Source organism: Carassius gibelio, chromosome B12, assembly GCF_023724105.1.
Source record: "Carassius gibelio isolate Cgi1373 ecotype wild population from Czech Republic chromosome B12, carGib1.2-hapl.c, whole genome shotgun sequence".
In the NCBI taxonomy this organism is placed as follows: Eukaryota; Metazoa; Chordata; class Actinopteri; order Cypriniformes; family Cyprinidae; genus Carassius; species Carassius gibelio.
This window is the reverse complement of record NC_068407.1, coordinates 9,153,966-9,171,901: the sequence shown is the minus strand read 5'-3', so window position 1 is coordinate 9,171,901 and position 17,936 is coordinate 9,153,966. Positions and strand designations below refer to the sequence as shown.

Below are 17,936 nucleotides of genomic sequence, written 5' to 3'. Positions count from 1 at the left end.
CTGATCTTTTTTTGTAATTCAAATAGCTTGTAGAAGTAAAAGAAAAACATTAATTTTATATGCGTAGAATATTTTTGACAATTGCATTCATTCGCTGGAGGTAATTGGCTGATTTACTCTGACAGATTCACAATGTGAAAAATTCCATACACGTCATCTCAGAGGAGCTGGAGAGAAAAACATAAGAGTTCATCAATTTCAGAGAATAACAAAGCCAAGTATTGATACCTCCAGTTGGAGGATTTTAAATACGGGCAACAACTACACAAAATCACTGCACCGAGAATGCTAACAGCCTAAACTCCACCCAAAATGCTAAATTGCTTTTATTTCAACAGAAGTAAAGTTTGGTGAAATGTGGGAGTCCTATTTCTCATGTGTCTTTGTACATTTTCTAACACTTTCTGTGCTTTTTCCCCCCTTCTATCTTACCTTTTCGCTCTGTGTGGTAAAATCCTAACACTCATCCACTTAAGGAAATAACCAAGAGGGAAGATTTGCATGGCCAGCTGAGCTGTATTCAGCTGCCTATAGACTCAGGGGTATGTAGCTCTCCGCATGATGTAACCCAGTGAGACTAACCAGGAGGACCGCTGTGTTTGTGGACAGTGTCACTTGTTATTGTTTCTTGTAGAAGCAGACTTGACTCAAAGTTTTCTTCAGGTTCACTTGCTCAGTGCCTGGCGGCAGCCTACAAACCTTGTAGAGCCTCATGCTTTATTTTATCTGGCTGAAAGGATGTGTTTGGGCTTATGGAAAGTCTCAGCAAAATCAGACAAAGCCAGACAGACTGCTGTGCAAAAGCAAATAAGGCAACTGGGAAGTCCTTTTGAATAGATCTCAAAATCATTTAATATGAGGATATGTCTCTTAATACTGCTTTACTTTAATTAATTTGATCTTGTAGAGTTGCTCTGCATGGTACCATCAGTTTTTATTTAACTAGACTTCAAGTTTTATTCAAATAGCCCTCCGCTGAGTTCAGTAGCTCAGCGATTGAGAAAGTCCATTCAGTGAGCCAGAGCTAAGTGGAAGCACTTGACCCTGTTGAGGAGACTCGGTCTGTTTGGGGTTTTTGGACATCCCATCCTGTATTTGTTTTCATTCATGCAGCTGTGCTAGGTGACACATGCAGTGGAAGGCCATAAAATGGAGAGAACCAATGGGATTTGAACTTGTCTCTTACACCTTCTAGTACTTCACCTTGACAATCACATGCCATAAACCTCTCTGCTATAGTCTTTACTCAGGGGCTGTTAGCACGTCTTGTCAAAACATGCCTAAAATCTCTCTATCAGCAAGGTTGGCCGAGCCCAGTAGAATTCCCAAATTAAGATCTGTGATTGTTAAGCAGCAGTTGCACAGCAACCTTAACATCTTAATTGATAGTACAGCCCCAGTAGACTTTCTGTCATACTTTGTACCTGACCAAAGCAGTTCTGGCAAACAAGCTTAAAGGAGTCGTTCGGAAACTTCAGACTTAAATTAATCAGTCATTGAAAACTTTGTCATTAATCAGAAAAGTACAACAAACTCTCATGGGAATGTGAGAATTTTAAAACTTAGAAGCAAATTTGAATAAATTTGTACTGTTTACTATCCACTGAGGATTAGATTTAGGGGTTGACATTCATGCTTTTTTTTCATGAAATCACCACCATTTTTCCACCAAGTACACCAAAACATAAAAAAAATTAAAAATTTTCAGATCTTTTCAGTGAATTGTTTGATCCACTTTACAAAACTGATTCTAATTATTTGTTCACACGTGTGTTTGATGTGTGAGCAAATCATTATATTTTGAGTCATGTTTTCTATATCTTTCAGTTTGGAAAGACTGTCTGAATTATTTATTTATAAATCTGGCATGTGTACAAATCATTAATTTGAGTCAAATATTTTCAATAAATCAATTGATTCAGTTCACAAAATTGGTCTCAATTGGTTTATAAACAAAGCATTATTTTGAATCGAATCTGTTCAATGAATCAATTGATTAAATTCAAAAAAATCTATTTGATTTGTCAACAAACAATTTATTTTGAGTCAGACTTTCTTTTCAATGATTGAGTTGCTTCACTTTGCAAAACTGAATGATTCTTTCATAAACTTGATGGATTCAGTTCTTGAAATCTAGTTGCAGCTATTCATCTCACTGTATACATAATATAATATTTTATTTAATAAAATAAATTCTATAAAATTTTAATTCACAATTTTTTAAAAACATGAGGGTGAACTATTGCTTTAATAAAGCTTTAAATGGTTTTACATTTTTATTTTTTTATAGAATACAATAGCTAACGGCTTTTTGCTAGTGCTTACAGGTCAAACTGTCAGGGAGCTTGCTTAGCAAATACTATAGTTTTGTAACGTTTCTACTACATCTCTTTGTTCAGAAAGGCCATGTGGGAGTGAGAATAGTCAAGTCCAATCCAGACACATCATCCACAGTGCTCATTTCTGAGCATGCAGTGAGTAACAGTAACAGGGTGCTGATGCTAAGCTAACCGCTAACTGCACCTGGTGCCCAGCAGACGGTGGTGGCCTGTTTCCGAGGATGCTTTGTAGTGTCTTTCTGCTAGTTCAACCTATCACAGCTGTGTTTTGTTTTACTCTTCACTGTTGGTGAGAAGGGGCAAGGACTCCCTCTCCTGTCTTCACTTACAGAGCTCGACCCCAGTGTCATAACTCTTTCAAGTTTTGTTTTTGTTGCCTTAATAATGTAGATATTGTGTTATTCCTTATTGACAAGTCTATTGCTGTCGATTGTGCTGTCTCTAGTGTTGCAATGATCCCACTGGCTTTAATGCAACTCAAATTTGCTTTGTTTACTCACCCATTTATACAGCCATTACTAACGCATTGATTTTATTTTATTTTTTCAGAAAGTTGATTTAGCTTGATGTTAATTAGTGAAGCCAATGGGATGCATTGTTTGCAGGTGCAAGGTTTGTCAGAATTGTCTCCACTGTGTCCTCTTTGACCATTAGTGGTGTAAAGTACTATGGTAAATGTATGCTAAGATGAATGAGTTTGACATCCTGTAACCACATGATAAGGAAAAAGATTCATCCTTTATGATCTTGCTCATATTTGATTTAAATTACACTCAGTCCACAAATAGACCCTAATGGTCAAACTGAGAGAGTGATCCATGTCCTCAGACAGTGATGTCTTTTTTTACAAACCACCCTGGGTTGAAGTTCTGTGCTAGACCACACTGAAACACTCTCGGCATGAAGCCATTTTAAGACCAGCCCAAGACTGGGGATGAGGAGGATACAGGCCAAACAATGTGATGAGCCCTCTGATAAAAATAGCAGTGTTTATTTCTCCTTCTTGATTCATTGGACGTGCCTGCTCTACTGCTGCTGCTCCTTCAGTGAGCAGAGAGAAAGAAAAAAAACCCCACACATATTCACCCGCATGTGGATATGACTTACGCTAATATAGCAGATGGTCCGACCATGAGATCATCTGCTTAAAAATACACTCAGAGATACATTTAACTAATATAAAGTACACAGTACTTGTGTTTTCAGAGTGGTCGTGCAACCTGGTATTGTTAAATGCATGCCTGCACTGTGTTTTTGTGGATTACCCCGACCAGGATGTCTCTCCCTTAGATACCAGTCACCTTCTGGCCTTTTTTGAGGGCCGGCAGGGGTGGGGGAGACCACTCCTTCACCCACCTGCCTGTTCCTCAACAATATGCAATATGCTTCTTTAATCCCCAGCGACATCTAAACCTGGTAACTAATCTTTAAAATCTTCCACTTTTGATAAAGGGCGATGCCTCGAAGTCAGATTCTGAAGTGGATTTCTATGCACGGAGCTTGGAGGATGTTTCAGGACGTGGCAAGTAGTTTTGTGACTAAAGTTGTTTTGCAAGAAATAATTTAACTTATATTTTATATTAAACTCTTACGAGTTCTTTACAACCACAATTTTTGTGGTCATTACCTTCATAATTTTTTGCTTATTTAATTATTATATTCCATATATACAGATGTTGTTTTTGTAGGACACAATCCTGCATTTTTATTTTTTTATATATATTCAATAGATGTGATTAAGGTGCACTCTTATAATTTGAAATCCGCAACTAACTTCTGTACAATCCCAGATACCCCTTTACCCTTCTAACAGTGGGGTTATGCTTTGTATTTTTTGTCTTTTTGACATGATGCATCACAATCCTTTTTGTAGATTAAAGTTTGCCTGAAAAATGTATGCTTGAAATGGTTCCTAATACATTTTTCAGCTGTCTGTCATGTTTTGTTGCTTCAGTTGTGATGCTGAGCATACTATCCTGTCCCTTCCTTTCTGTACACGCAGTTGTGCCCATCAATGGCCATGTGGATTTGAAGAGCAGCTTGACCCCTCCCCTCATCACTCACACGGCTGCAACACCCATGCCCATCCCTAAGATATCAGGAGGAGGAGATTCGGCTCTAGACTATGAGTCCCGCAGAGGCAGCAATGTCTCCATGGATCCTAATGGCCAAGACAAATCTCCAGTCAGTAAATAACATTCTCTGTCTTGATATTGAAAGTTGTCCAAACTTTTTTTTTTTTTTTTTTTTTGCGTTGTATAATGCATAACAGTTTTGTTACTTTCAATTAGGTGATAAAGTGAGACTTATAGGGTCACTTAGTAATATAATATAATATAATATAATATAATATAATATAATATAATATAATATAATATAATATAATATAATATAATATAATCAGTGTTTGGAGAAAGATGTAAATGTAAATATAAAGTTACTTTTATTAGTAATGCATTAGAATATTGTGTTACTCCCTTATAAGTAACTAATCAAGTTACAGTACTTATTTACTTTTTATTGAAAGTAATGTGATGCATTCATTTTGCATTACTTTTCTCATTTGTGGGTTGCTTGTTTATTTTTAATATGAAAAAAGTTATATTTTGAGCAATTGTAAAATAACTTTCATTCCCTCTGGCTGAAGTAAATGTGAATACACGCTCAAACATAGTTTCGGCTGTGCTGCCAGTCTGTTTATGATGTTTATCTAAAGTAATTTTTGGTTAGTATGGTTGAATTGGATCATTAAAGGTCAACAGCAAAGACATGGGATAATAAAATGGGATTAAACACATTTAATTATTGCAGGTTTGTGTCATATTCTGAGATTGCGTTTCACAGTCTTTATTTATTTTGAGGAATGCTGAATCCGTTTTTTTTTTTTTTTTTTGCAAGTGAGATGAGTAAATGCATGTTCACATTTAGTCTAAAACTATAGTAACATCATGTGTACACAGTGTATACAATGCCTCTGCACTTAGTTACGATTTCTTTCAATGGAGGAGCTGTCAGTCAAAAAATGGGAAATGATTTACCCCAACACTGCTCATAATATAATATAATATAATATAATATAATATAATATAATATAATATAATATAATATAATATAATATAATATAATATAATATAATATAATATAATATAATATAATAAAGTTGTAGAATTCAGAATATAAAATATCTATTTTTACAATTATAATATGCTAAATATATAAATAATGAGTATTTGGTACAGTTGGCGGTAACACTTTAGTATAGGGTCCAATTCACACTAATAACTAGTTGCTTATTAGCATGTCTATTATTAACATATTGTCTGTTTATTAGTGCTTATAAAGTACATATAATGCATAACATCCATAATCCTACCCAATACCCTAAACTTAACAACTACCTTATAAACTATTAATATGCAGCAAATAAGGAGTTAATTGAGGCAAAAGTCATAGTGAATGGTTAGTTAATAGTGAGAATTGGACCCTAAAATAAAGTGTGACCATAACATATTCCACCCATCTCTCTGCAGTCGAGTGCACGGAGCACCCCAAATGCCCCCTGGAGTTCAGCCAGTAGCTGGAACAGCAGGCGCTCCAGCTGGAACAGCCTGGGCCGAGCCCCCAGCCTCAAGAGGCAGAAACGGCAGTCTGGCGAACGCCGCTCCTTACTTTCAGGCGACGGCCAGTCCAGCTCCGATGAGGGAGATGCGGGAGAGAGCGGGGGCGGAGGTGGTCTGTCTGAGGGCGATGATGCCTCCCTTGCCAGGACGGACTCCCTGGGCCAGAGGCCTCGGCACAGGCGCATGGAGTCCCTGGAGACACGTAGCTCGTTTGATCTGCCTCCAGACACCCTGCAGGTACCATACGTGCATCGCTCTGCCAGCATACACAGCGCCCGGCCGCCCAACTTCCTCAGCAACGGCAAGAGTTCTCCATCTGCAGCCACTACGCAGCTTTCTCTAGATGAACACCACAGTGAGGATGACAATGCAGATGATGAAGGAAACCTGGTGAGAAAAGCTACACTTGATTTATTACAGTTATTTTCAGTTCCTTACAATAGTTTCATAATAAACATCTACAGCTTTTTTTTCTATTCAATTCAATTTTATAATATAACATGAATCAGGACTTCTATATCTTCTACTACCAACAAAACTAACTTACTGGTCCTATAATCTCTTGTGGTTTTTTAGAGTCGGAAGGCTCGTCTCTTCCGCTGGCTGGAGCACAAGCAGCCCCAGTGGTGTCGGGAGAGGGTCGCCTGGTCTCTTTATCTGTTCCCCCCACAATCACGGTAAGTTTCTGTTGCTTTCTTGCCTCTCATAGCCATTCCTTTTGAAAAGGCCATCTTACAAATCTTGTATGTTAAGGAGGGCTTACCATAAATGTTTTTCACACATAGGATTAGTTGTCTTATATTAGTAGATCATCAGTTTCTGTAATATTATGCACCAATATTTATACCCAGCCCAGGCTTTTAAAAAATATGTGCCTCTGCATTTCTGCCACACCATAATTACATACCTTACTGGACATTTCGCGGCAGTTTCAAAGTGAAATGTCCAGAAAGTGGGGCTAAAACATGTTCAATATGTGACCATGTCACGTTTTATTATGTTGGTATAGGCAAGTATTGCTGTGTTTTTATTACACTGCTTGAAGTATGTTTTGGAGCTGTTTAGAATTCATATAATCATATATTCATATATTCAAATAATATGCAAGTAACTGAGTAACTGAATAAAAATTGTCAGAGTTTTACTGCCTCTAGTGTTTATTTCAAACTGCTTTTTTTTTGTCAGTTTTAAAAAATGTATATAAAGGCATGTATTTAGATTGAGCCTAATTAGACCATACCAATTAAATCAACTTTCTTCCGCAATCAGATGCTCGGTTTTAACTTGCCATTTGATTTGCATAAACAAACAGATGAACAGGTATGCAGAAAATGTGGCTACCTAATGGAAGTCTATAGCTCCATTCAAAATCACCTCCATATACCCCCATTCACTGTTTCCTCATTAGACAGCTGAACGAGTGAATGAAAACACATTTGAGAGAATCTGGACTCTGAAATCTCGCGTTTACATAGTACTTTTAATGATGAAGTATCTGTTTAATAATTATCTAAAGTATAAGTTTAATAATCCCACTGGCAGCTCCTATAGGGATGGAAAAGACTTATCTTGAACTCTGTCATGGAATCTAGTGTGTATAAAACTTAATTGAACTATTTAATAATCAATTAAAAATAAATGTATACCTGTATAATATTACACTGCACCAACATTGTACCAGGGGTGTAGAAAACTAGATGGACGATTCTTCCACAGGCACCATCTTCTGGCGAGACGTGTGAATTATTTCGGCATGACCCTCATTGAGTGTACACTCATTATTGCAGTGCGTGATGGGATAAAATGAGTGCACTCATTTATAACACCCACATAGTTTTGGATATCACAGCTGTCCCCTTAAACAGTGCCCTGTTTAATGGTATAGGGGGTGGTTTTGGACACAGTCAATGAAAAGTCCTCACCTGCAGTATAAATCTTCCTGGTTAAGAATTCTGCTGGGGACACAAGCTGTCCAGCGTCCAAATCACAACATATGCTGGTCATTTCAGCAGGTGATTCACATTTATCATAGTACTGTGGGCTCACATTCAGTACGGCGGTTTAGGTTGCTCCTAAGCCTTAGAAATCACCTTCATGAAGATGCTTAAGGGGTGAGAAATCTCCTGTACTTTTTAGACTTTCCCTTAGGCATCTTCTTGGGCTTCCCCTTTCCTCTCATCTCTTTCCAGTGCTTTCCATTTTTGAAATGCATGTCTGCTCACATTAAGCTCCATGGAGGCTTCATTTATTAGAGGGAGAGGAGAGGAAAGAAGAACTCAGCATTGCATGTTACACTCTGTCAGCGCTTTACTAATTAAACATCAAACAACCTCAGATCATCCTCCTCCTCCTTCCTGAGCCTTGGATGATGCAAGCGATCATCACTTTGCACTGTTATGACATGCAGACTGGCATACATTGGTGTCACCAAAACCCATCTGTGATGTATGTCCATCTGTGAATCAGAAGATCTACCATGTCACATTGGCACAATCAAAGAGGTTTAATTATGTTAGTAGAGCTTTTTGTGTTTGGATTGGTCTGTAAATTTTTTTTTTTCTTTTTTTTTTAATTATTATTATTATTATTATTATTATTATTATTATTATTATTATTATTATTATTATTATTATTATTACTATTATTATTATTATTATTATTATTATTATTATTATTATTACTAATATACATATAAGTATGTATATATTCTACTGTTCAAAAGTTTGGGATTGACAAGATTATTTTATGTTTTTGAAAGTGTCTTATGCTTAAAAGTCTGCAGTTATTTGATCAAATCGGCAATTATCAAAAATGTATATTTTAAAAATATATGTAAAATTGGCAAAAATACTATTTTAATATACATTACTGGGAAACAATTTTGAATTAAGATTTTTATGTTAATTATTAAAAAACAGTAATATTGTAAAATATTATCTTCAGTGTCACATGACATTTTCAATGTTGATTTCTAAATCTATCTTTTTAAATTTATTTTATATTTGATTTGTTTTTGTTTTTTTCAAAAATAATCAGCAGGAAAAAAAATGTTTACAGCATTAATAATAGTAAATGTTTTTTGAGCACAAAAACAGCGTATTCAAATAATCTCTGAAGGATCATGTGACACTGCTGCAGAAAATTCAGCTTTTCCATCCAAGAAAAATGTTTTAAAATAAATTTAAATAAAAACAGTTCACTAATAATATTCTAATAATATTCCACAGTGTAACAATTTTTTTACTGTATTTTAATTAAGTAAATGCAGCCTTGGTGAGAATTGTTTAACATTTTAAAATTTGAATAACCCCAAACTTTTGACAGATAGTGTATTTTGAAATCTCAGTTATTCCTGTGATCATTAAATGTTTTAATTGTTTTATTTCCAAATTTAAAGTCATATCTACTCAGAAATAAGCATTGCATGAGAAATGAATATTTGGTTTAAATATATGGTAATATCCAAACTCCATTTGAGTTCGTTGTAGATCATTAGATGTGACATTATGTACTTTTAGAAGCCTGTGAACCCTTTTGTGAAGTTGTCTTAACAATAACGACTGTGAAGTCATTGACTAACTGGGTAGTGAGGCAGTATGGCAGCAGTCTTAGGTATCGGACACAGCATTAGACTTCTCTCCCTATTTCACCCCGGCATGACCACACTCCCAGCATGAGCGATCGGGGCTGAGAGAGGCAGGTTGGCATGACAACGGCGCAGAGTTTGCCGTCTGTTCCCACACAGTGCTGTTCTGAGCATAAATTCTTTAACATCAGGCCAAGTCTCAGAGACATTAAAGAGAACTGAGCACTATTTATTCATAAAAGGAGTCATGCTGCCATGCAGTATGTCTTATGGCAGACACACGTTCATGCATACAAGCTCAACTGAAGTAAAATATAGGAAAAATCTGGCAAATGTTAGTTCTCTTGTTATGAATGAACCCATAATGCCTTCCATGGTTGTTAAGATCTCATACCTGATACATTAAATGAATGATTTTTTTATTATTATTAATTTTTATCATTATTATGCATTTAATGGGACTCAGAAGGCTGTTTTTGTTTCCAAAATGACAAATGGATATTACTTGCATTCTGGATGACCCTTTGCAGTGAATGGGTGCCGTCAAAATGAGCCCAAACAGCTGATAAAAACATCAGTGATCCACAAGCTATCCACATGAGTGCAGTCCATCAGTTAACATTGTGGAAGTGAAAAGCTGCGTGTTTGTTATAAATAAATCCATCCTTAAGGTGTTTAACTTGAAACTGTCGCTTCTGGACACAATGTAAGTATCTTAATGATGGATTTGTTTATTACATTTGTTTATTGTTTATTACAAACAGTTTTTCGTTGAGATATGAGGGTGAATAAATGATGAAAGATGTCTCATTTTGGGGACACTATTCCATAAAGAAAAGCTCCACTTGTGTAGTCTCACAGAAACTAGTCAAACTTTGTGACCTATTTTTAATGGAAATCAGTTTCTTATTTATTAATTTTATGAACAACATGATGTTGAATGTTTGCATCACCCAGCCCACCATGTCTGGTGTGATTATGTCTTGCAGGTTTCGTGTGACCTGCAATAAAATCATCACTCACAAGATGTTTGACCATGTGGTTCTTGTCATCATCTTTCTCAACTGCATCACTATTGCCATGGAGAGGCCCAGAATCGACCCCTCCAGCGCTGTGAGTAATGTTACCTCATACACATTCACACACGCAAGCATGCCATTCAAAACAACACTTGCTGTAGGAATAATAGACAATAGAAACACATATATGGCATAGCTGTATTCTTATTTTTAATTAAAAGAAAGGTCACTTTTAGCAACATATTCATACAGTTTTTGCAGGATAAGGATGTGAACTTATTTAAATAATTCTGATAGCAATCATTTTTCAGTAAAAAAAAACAAAAAAAAAAAACAAGTTGCTAAGTTAGATTTGTTTTATGAGGTACCATGCTCCCTATTGGTATATAGTGGCTTTTTATTTTATTTTATTTTATTTTCAAATAATTACTTGCGATTAATCACATCCAAAATAAAAGTTTTTGTTTACATGATACATTCATGTGTACTGTTTATTTATTATGTATACAAATACACACACAAACATACTGTTTATATTTTGATTTGATATATTTTCATATTATATCATTACATTTTTTATTTTATATACATATATCATATAAACATAACATATTTTTCTTAAATATATACATGCATGTGTTTTTATCTATATACAAAATAAATATACAAGGTACACACTCATATATTATGTAAACAAAAACTTTTATTTTGGATGCAATTAATTGCGATTAATCTTTTGACAGCACTCTTCTGTTTTATTCTATTCTATTCTGTCTGTCATTAGTAAAGGATTTGCAATTGTGTACTTGCTTATAATGCCCTTAGTTAATCAGGACATTATTTTCCTGCTGCCCCAGAGTTAAGTTGTGTGGAATTTACATTTCGGGTATTGGCTCAAAAAAAATTTCCACAACCGATTGCCCATGAAGAAAAGCTGGTCTAGCATGTGCCAGTTGAACAACTTTATGATGAACTGGACTGCTAACTGACACTCAATGACAGGCCTCTGAATTGCTTATCTGTCATTTCCATATTCTAAAACTGGGTGATCATTATGGTAGTTAGTATGCTAGTCTAGCATGTGTCTGTAATTATTACCTTGTCTAACTGGTTGTTTTGTAAGTGACTAAGAATAAAAAGTAGATTATTAGACGACTTGGGAGTTGGATGGTTTTGCTGTTCTTTTAGGATGTTAAAATGGAAAAGATTCAATTTGTTATTCATGCTTTCTTACAGACCCAAAGGACGCAATCAGCTTGGCTTAAATGCTTTGCTACATCTCATTATCAGTTTTGTATGTTTGCTGCTTTCAGCAGTTACAGTACATGCTCCCTCAGGACACCTACTATAAGACAGAAGCAAGAAAATGTTTTATCTTCCTTTCTCATCTGAACCTAAGAATAATACAGTACTATAGAGTCGAAATTGCTACATATACTGTTCTGTTGGTAAACTGTATATGAGGAAAAGTATTTCATTGAAAAGCAGCTATTTTAGTAGCTCTTTGTTTTGACTTGGCAGAACAGGACTGCTGCAGACCTCCTTGAAAAGAGACAGCAGATGTCCATCATTTTGTGCAGCTACCAGATTCCTGACATTTCAAGGCACATATTTTTATAAAACGTTGCCTACCTAGACTTTTCACTCACTCGTAGACCAAATGAGGACATTTTAAACTCTTTATTAATTCACTGTTAACCCAAGTCAAGAGCTAGTTTGGACCTTCTAACCATAACAAATGTATTATCTAATGTCAAATTTATGTCTAGAGTCTCTCTAGCACCAATTCTGTAACAGTTTTTCAGTATGTGATTTTTCACATTGAGCAGCTTTATACAGAATTACAGAGAATTGTGAATGGTCCTCATATTGCACAACAACAATTTGTAATTTAAAGTATGCAGTATTTTGCTCATTGGATATGCATACATAAGCTTTATTTTCTTTAATCCGATGACTGTGTCTGCTTCTGAAACTGATGAGAAAGAGAGATACGCCGAGATCTGCAGTGCAGACCGCTTCAAGCCCATCAGAGACGTTCCATGTAGATTTATATCCAATTACGTTGATTTGTTCACAGAATAGAGTTGCAGTATATTCAGTTTTTTCACTTGCATACACATTCTTGATTTTGAATAAATAACTGGAAAAAAAGGAACAAGTAAAAGCCCCCCCATTCTGTCAGTAATGGAAGTAGAGAACCTTTAAGCTTTCTCACGTGTAATTGTTTTATAAGACACATTGTGTAGCATGGAAAGGTTGTTTTTGGTTGTGTTATTTTCCTGAGGATTAATCCATGTAGTCCGGTTTTTACCATGTGTGCCTCTGAGCCTCTATGATATTTGTTTACTTCCCCCTTAAGACATCCTGTCAGCACTTCACAGAAGAGGAAAAACTCGACTTATTTTCCTTCCCTGCACAGGCATGTGATTTTATCTTAAACTGGGGCAGATGGAACACAGTGTTTTGGCCATTTAAGAAATGATATTATGTATTTGCATTGGTGTAAATGCATAGTAAGATTATTATGGCTAGTGGAAGATGTTACAAAGACAAAGTATATATTTTTCTTCTTTTTTTTTTGAGCATTTTAAATTGAAATATTACATTTGCATTTAAATACAGAGAAATACGAAAATTAACAAACAAAAATATCAAACAAATTACTTTGCCACATTGCATGTTTTGTCATTTGAGAATGTACAGTAAGTAAAATTGGTAAATGTTTTCTGGTGATGATCTGTGACATGTTTGCTAAGGCATGTGCACATTTCAGTATGAATACACAGTATGATATGACATTTATGAGTAATGGCAGAATCTTTGGACCAGGTAAAGTCAGTTGGTTCCCACTGTCACCGCAGAACTGCGTAACGTTGTCTTTAATAGAACCTCCATGTTGAGCTTATGCAAACCATCTCATCTCCATGACAGACTTGATCTATAGTAACAGATGTGTGTCATCAATATTTCATACGGAGACATTTTTTCATTTGGGTATGAACAAATGCCATCAGACTCCCCACCTGAGTCCCCCTCTGTAGACAAGGCCTGAGCATGTCTTTTCAGTGCCCAAAGTAATGGGATGAAATACCAAAGGGAGGTTTAGCAGCTTTTGATTACTCTCTGCCTCTCTTTCTGTCCCTAGTACCTACACACCGAACGAATGACAAATGCATTTAAATTCAAAAGTGGATCCCCCCAATTACTCAATACTGATTGCTTTCGATTCGCACTAATTTGCTAATTAATCTTTTTTTGAACCGATGGAACTAAAAAAACAGACTCAAAAACAACAATTTTACAGTTTTTAACAACAGCTATTTTTTTTAGCAGCACATTATATACATCTATCTATCTAAAAACAATTGTTTGTTGTATTCATTTTATTTTAGATTTTACTTGTTTGTTTGTTTGTTTGTTTTCACAATGTAATTTGTCACAATCACATTAACTGAAACTTACATATTTTTTCCTTTCGTTTTGTTTGTCTCTGTTTTCTCCGCAAAGTTAGATGTACTGTTGTGTGTGTGTGTGTGTGTTTGTGTGTGCGCTACCTCAGACACCCAGTAACCTTTAAAAGAATGAGAGTGAAGGACAGGGTTGTCTGACCCTTCTCCTTCAGAGACCAAACACTGTGCTTCTCAGACACGCTCTTCCTCATTCATGAATTCTGACCTGCACATACACACACGGTTCACTCGACAATGAATGAAAACAAGCCTCGGAGCAGAATGGAATGGCAAAGACGTCAGTCTGTTTGCAGAAACTAAACAAACCGCATCGATGATGTCAGCAGGAGGCTTTCTCAGAGAGAACAGGAGTTTTAGAACATGATGCCACGACCCACTGAAACATGCATTAGCAGGGGGTCATGGGAAAGATGGCCCCTGGGCCCTGCTGCTCAGACACAGTAAGAGAAGGACAAACAATCTAGAAAGACCATGTTTGAGGAGGAGATCTCCGCTGCTTGTTTTTCTTCCACACCAGTTGTTTAAAGTACAAATCAGCTTCTCATCCCATTTCAGCCAGAATGCTTTTCAAAAAAAAAAAAAAGATCGCTTCGCTTAAACACCAAGGTTTATATGCACGGTTGAATGAATCCTCAATACCCGTTGACTTAAACAGAATTGCTTGTGGCAGAGCTGAGGGCTGGTTTGTATATGGAATCTCATTCTACTTCAGCTTTTCCATAAAAAGCCAAAACAATCAGGTATCACAGTAATAACGTCAAGTTATAGATGAAGAACTTTAGCAATTGATGCCTCGCTCAAAGGAACCATGGTGGGATCTTAGCAGCCCTCCAGTTAATTGGGTCACCCCTTACTTGTTAGCAGCTTTGTGGATATTAATATTTTCTGTCACTCCTACTGCATTGTGTTTGTTCAAGGTTTTTTTTTTTTTTTATATGTATTAAGGATAATTATTATTGTGCAGTGTGGACAGGTGGAGTGGAGAGAGAAGGTGCGAGAGTAGGACCGAGACGGGTTTAAACACTAGGAGATGTGACTGTTTGGTTTGCATTAGATCATTTTGCAGGCCTGATAAATAATATTTATTATTCAAAGGTACCTTTTTTTTTTTTTTTGGGTAACACTTTAGTATTAGGGACCAGTTCTCACTATGAATCAGTTGCCTGTTATCATGGCTATTATTAACATATTGGCTGTTTATTAGTTCATTTTATTTGTATAGCACATTTACAACAGCCACTTGGCTGACCAAGGTGCTTTACAGAGGAGAACATTACAAAAACATATACAGAAAACGAACCAGATAAAAAATATGAGCAACCTAACTGTTTAAAGGAGCTGTTTCATCTCTTATGAGCACATGACTCTTTCTGTATATCAGCATATCGATGCACTTGTGGCACTGGGGTAGTCTCTAGATTTTAGTATGAGAGCATTTTAGGCTGGAGGCTGTTGACAGTGTTACAGTCTGTTATAGGAAGAGGAACAAACAGTCCTGGCTCAGGTCAGAGTAGAGAGGTGGAGAGGACAGCACCTGCTGCGTGGGACGGCCGTGTGACACGGACGGAGGGTGAGAGGACAGAGGAGAGGAGCAGGAGGTCTTCGTGTTTGTAGTGTCATTTCAGGTTGATAGTGATTTGTAACAGTACTACAGTATGTTTACGGATGTAATCTCATGTCACTGTTTACTTTAACTGTAATTGGGAACAATGAAACATCAAATAAAAATTCAAGCAAAATCAAATTTTGGCCATATAAAATATATGTACTGTGAAATGACAGTAAAACGTTTCCAGAGGTTACATTATAGTATTCTAAAGCAATGCTGAGTAAAATACTAATTCTTAAAGGCACAAAAAGGGTTACATTCTTAAGAATAGAAGTAGTGCTGGGTAATGACTAACTGTTACAGACACCCATACAGCCTATATTTAAAAAATACATATAGTTGTATACATTTATATTAATGTAATTGATATTGTAACATAAACATATTTTCTTAAACATATATGTTGTGTATGTTTGTGTATATATATATATATATATATATATATATATATATATATATATATATAATATACACAGTACACACATTATGTACACACAATCTTTTATTTTGGATGTGATTAATTGTGATAAATGGTTGCCTAAGCACTAGTTTGAAGATAATGCTAAATAGTCATAAAAACATGCTTAATGGGTTTTTTTCCACAAAATTCTTTAGAGTCGCAATATGGATGGACCCCCTAGAAGAAATTCATGATTTATGATATGATCACTTTAAGAATTTATTTTATTTTAAGAAGGATTTTTAACCGACACTTTTGTCTTTAATAATTCTTCAGATTTGATTTACTCATTTGGACTTCAGAGATGGTTTCTGTTATGAAGCTGTTACTTATCCATTTGTTACCCACTGTGTGATCTAGTAGTATCCAGTGAGGATGCTGGAGGAAATTTATCGCATGCGGTGTGCGTGTGAGTATGTGATGTTAATGCTCATTGAGTACTCAAAGCGTGGGCAGATTCTTAGTCCAATAGGTGCCTTCACATGAGGCACCTCCAGTGTGTTATGCCACACACACACACACACACACACAAATCTCCTCTGATGCAGCACTGACTCACCCGTCACTTTCCCTGCTTGTCTGGTTCTCTCCACAGGAACGCATCTTCCTGACGTTGTCCAACTACATATTTACTGCCATCTTTGTGACCGAAATGACAATAAAGGTAGGTGACGGGGTTGGCATTTGTCTCTGTGTGGCGTCGTCTCTGACAGAGGGTAAACTAACAGACTGACTGGGCCAGTATACCAGCTAAAGCAGACTAACTTCAGCTCCCTGTGGCTTTTTTTTTACAGTGCCGATCTCTCTTAGATCAGTGTGGCTAATGGAGTCTGGCGAATACATTCCTGTCACAGGCTTTTCAGCCTATCTTGCAGCCCTTTTACTTTAAAGAGTCAGTTCTGCCAAAAAGGAAACTTTTATTTATTTTTATTTTTTTATTCACCTTCATGTCATTCTAAACCTTTCTTTATTCTGTAGAACACAAAAGGAGAACTTTTCAAGGCTGTGCTTATCACCATTTTTCATAATTACAAGCTGGTGAGCTTAAAAATATGTAAAGGCATCATAAAATGTAATATTCACAGAAAATATTAATATCAGTTCTATATCTTTTTCACACATTTATCACAGAAGCAGTAACATCTGATCACTAAACACTTATCAATTAATTGCTTGTTCCAGTTCACAAAATATTAATTAATCAAAGATTAATAAGATCTTAAAAATTATAAGATGTTTGATTCAGCATTTTATTTTATTATTATATAATTCAAAGCATTGCTTATAAATGTTCAAAACTGCTTTATAGGGAAACAATTATTCATATAATTTTATTTATTTATTATTATTTAATGAATATAAATTTCAAAAGCGTTTCTTCGAAATAGAATGCAGGTAGATCACAGAAAGAGGACTTCAGAAGACTTGTTTTATAATGCACAAGTCATATAAATATACATATATACTTTTATGATGCTTTTGAGTCCATTTCATTCATTGTAAACACAGATCTCTCCTTTTGAGTTTCATAGAATAAAGTAAGTTGTGCATGTTTGGAACAATGTAAAGAGTGAATAATTAATGACAGAATTTTCATTTTGGGTGAATGATCCCTTTAAGGCACTGCTTTCCTTGGACAATTACAAAGACTACAGCAGCAAAATCTAAAAATCACGCTCTGACATGTTCAAATGCCGCCAGTCAGATGCATTAAACATTTGAAGAAAAGCAGGTCCTAAAGAGAGCCTATTAAGCAAGCCTTGTTCTCTATTTTCCACTCTTCACCGCTAAGTAGGGGCGGATTGTCTGCCAGATATTCAAATGACTATT

The 17,936-nt window shown here is 35.8% G+C and overlaps 1 protein-coding gene across 5 annotated transcripts in view; it reads left to right on the top strand.

Moving 5' to 3' along the window:
* cacna1g (calcium channel, voltage-dependent, T type, alpha 1G subunit) overlaps positions 1-17,936 on the top strand; it is a 117,235-nt gene that overhangs the window by 46,971 nt on the left and 52,328 nt on the right. For 3 of the 5 annotated variants that reach the window (XM_052571065.1, XM_052571062.1, XM_052571064.1), the window contains exons 13-19: positions 477-542; positions 3,792-3,861; positions 4,342-4,523; positions 5,870-6,349; positions 6,536-6,636; positions 10,535-10,658; positions 16,702-16,770. In XM_052571065.1, the coding sequence (XP_052427025.1) occupies positions 477-542; positions 3,792-3,861; positions 4,342-4,523; positions 5,870-6,349; positions 6,536-6,636; positions 10,535-10,658; positions 16,702-16,770 (1,092 nt within the window). Of the gene's footprint in view, positions 1-476; positions 543-2,399; positions 2,475-3,791; positions 3,862-4,341; positions 4,524-5,869; positions 6,350-6,535; positions 6,637-10,534; positions 10,659-16,701; positions 16,771-17,936 lie in introns of all 5 variants that reach the window. The other 2 variants (XM_052571063.1, XM_052571061.1) reach the window with 1 other exon arrangement.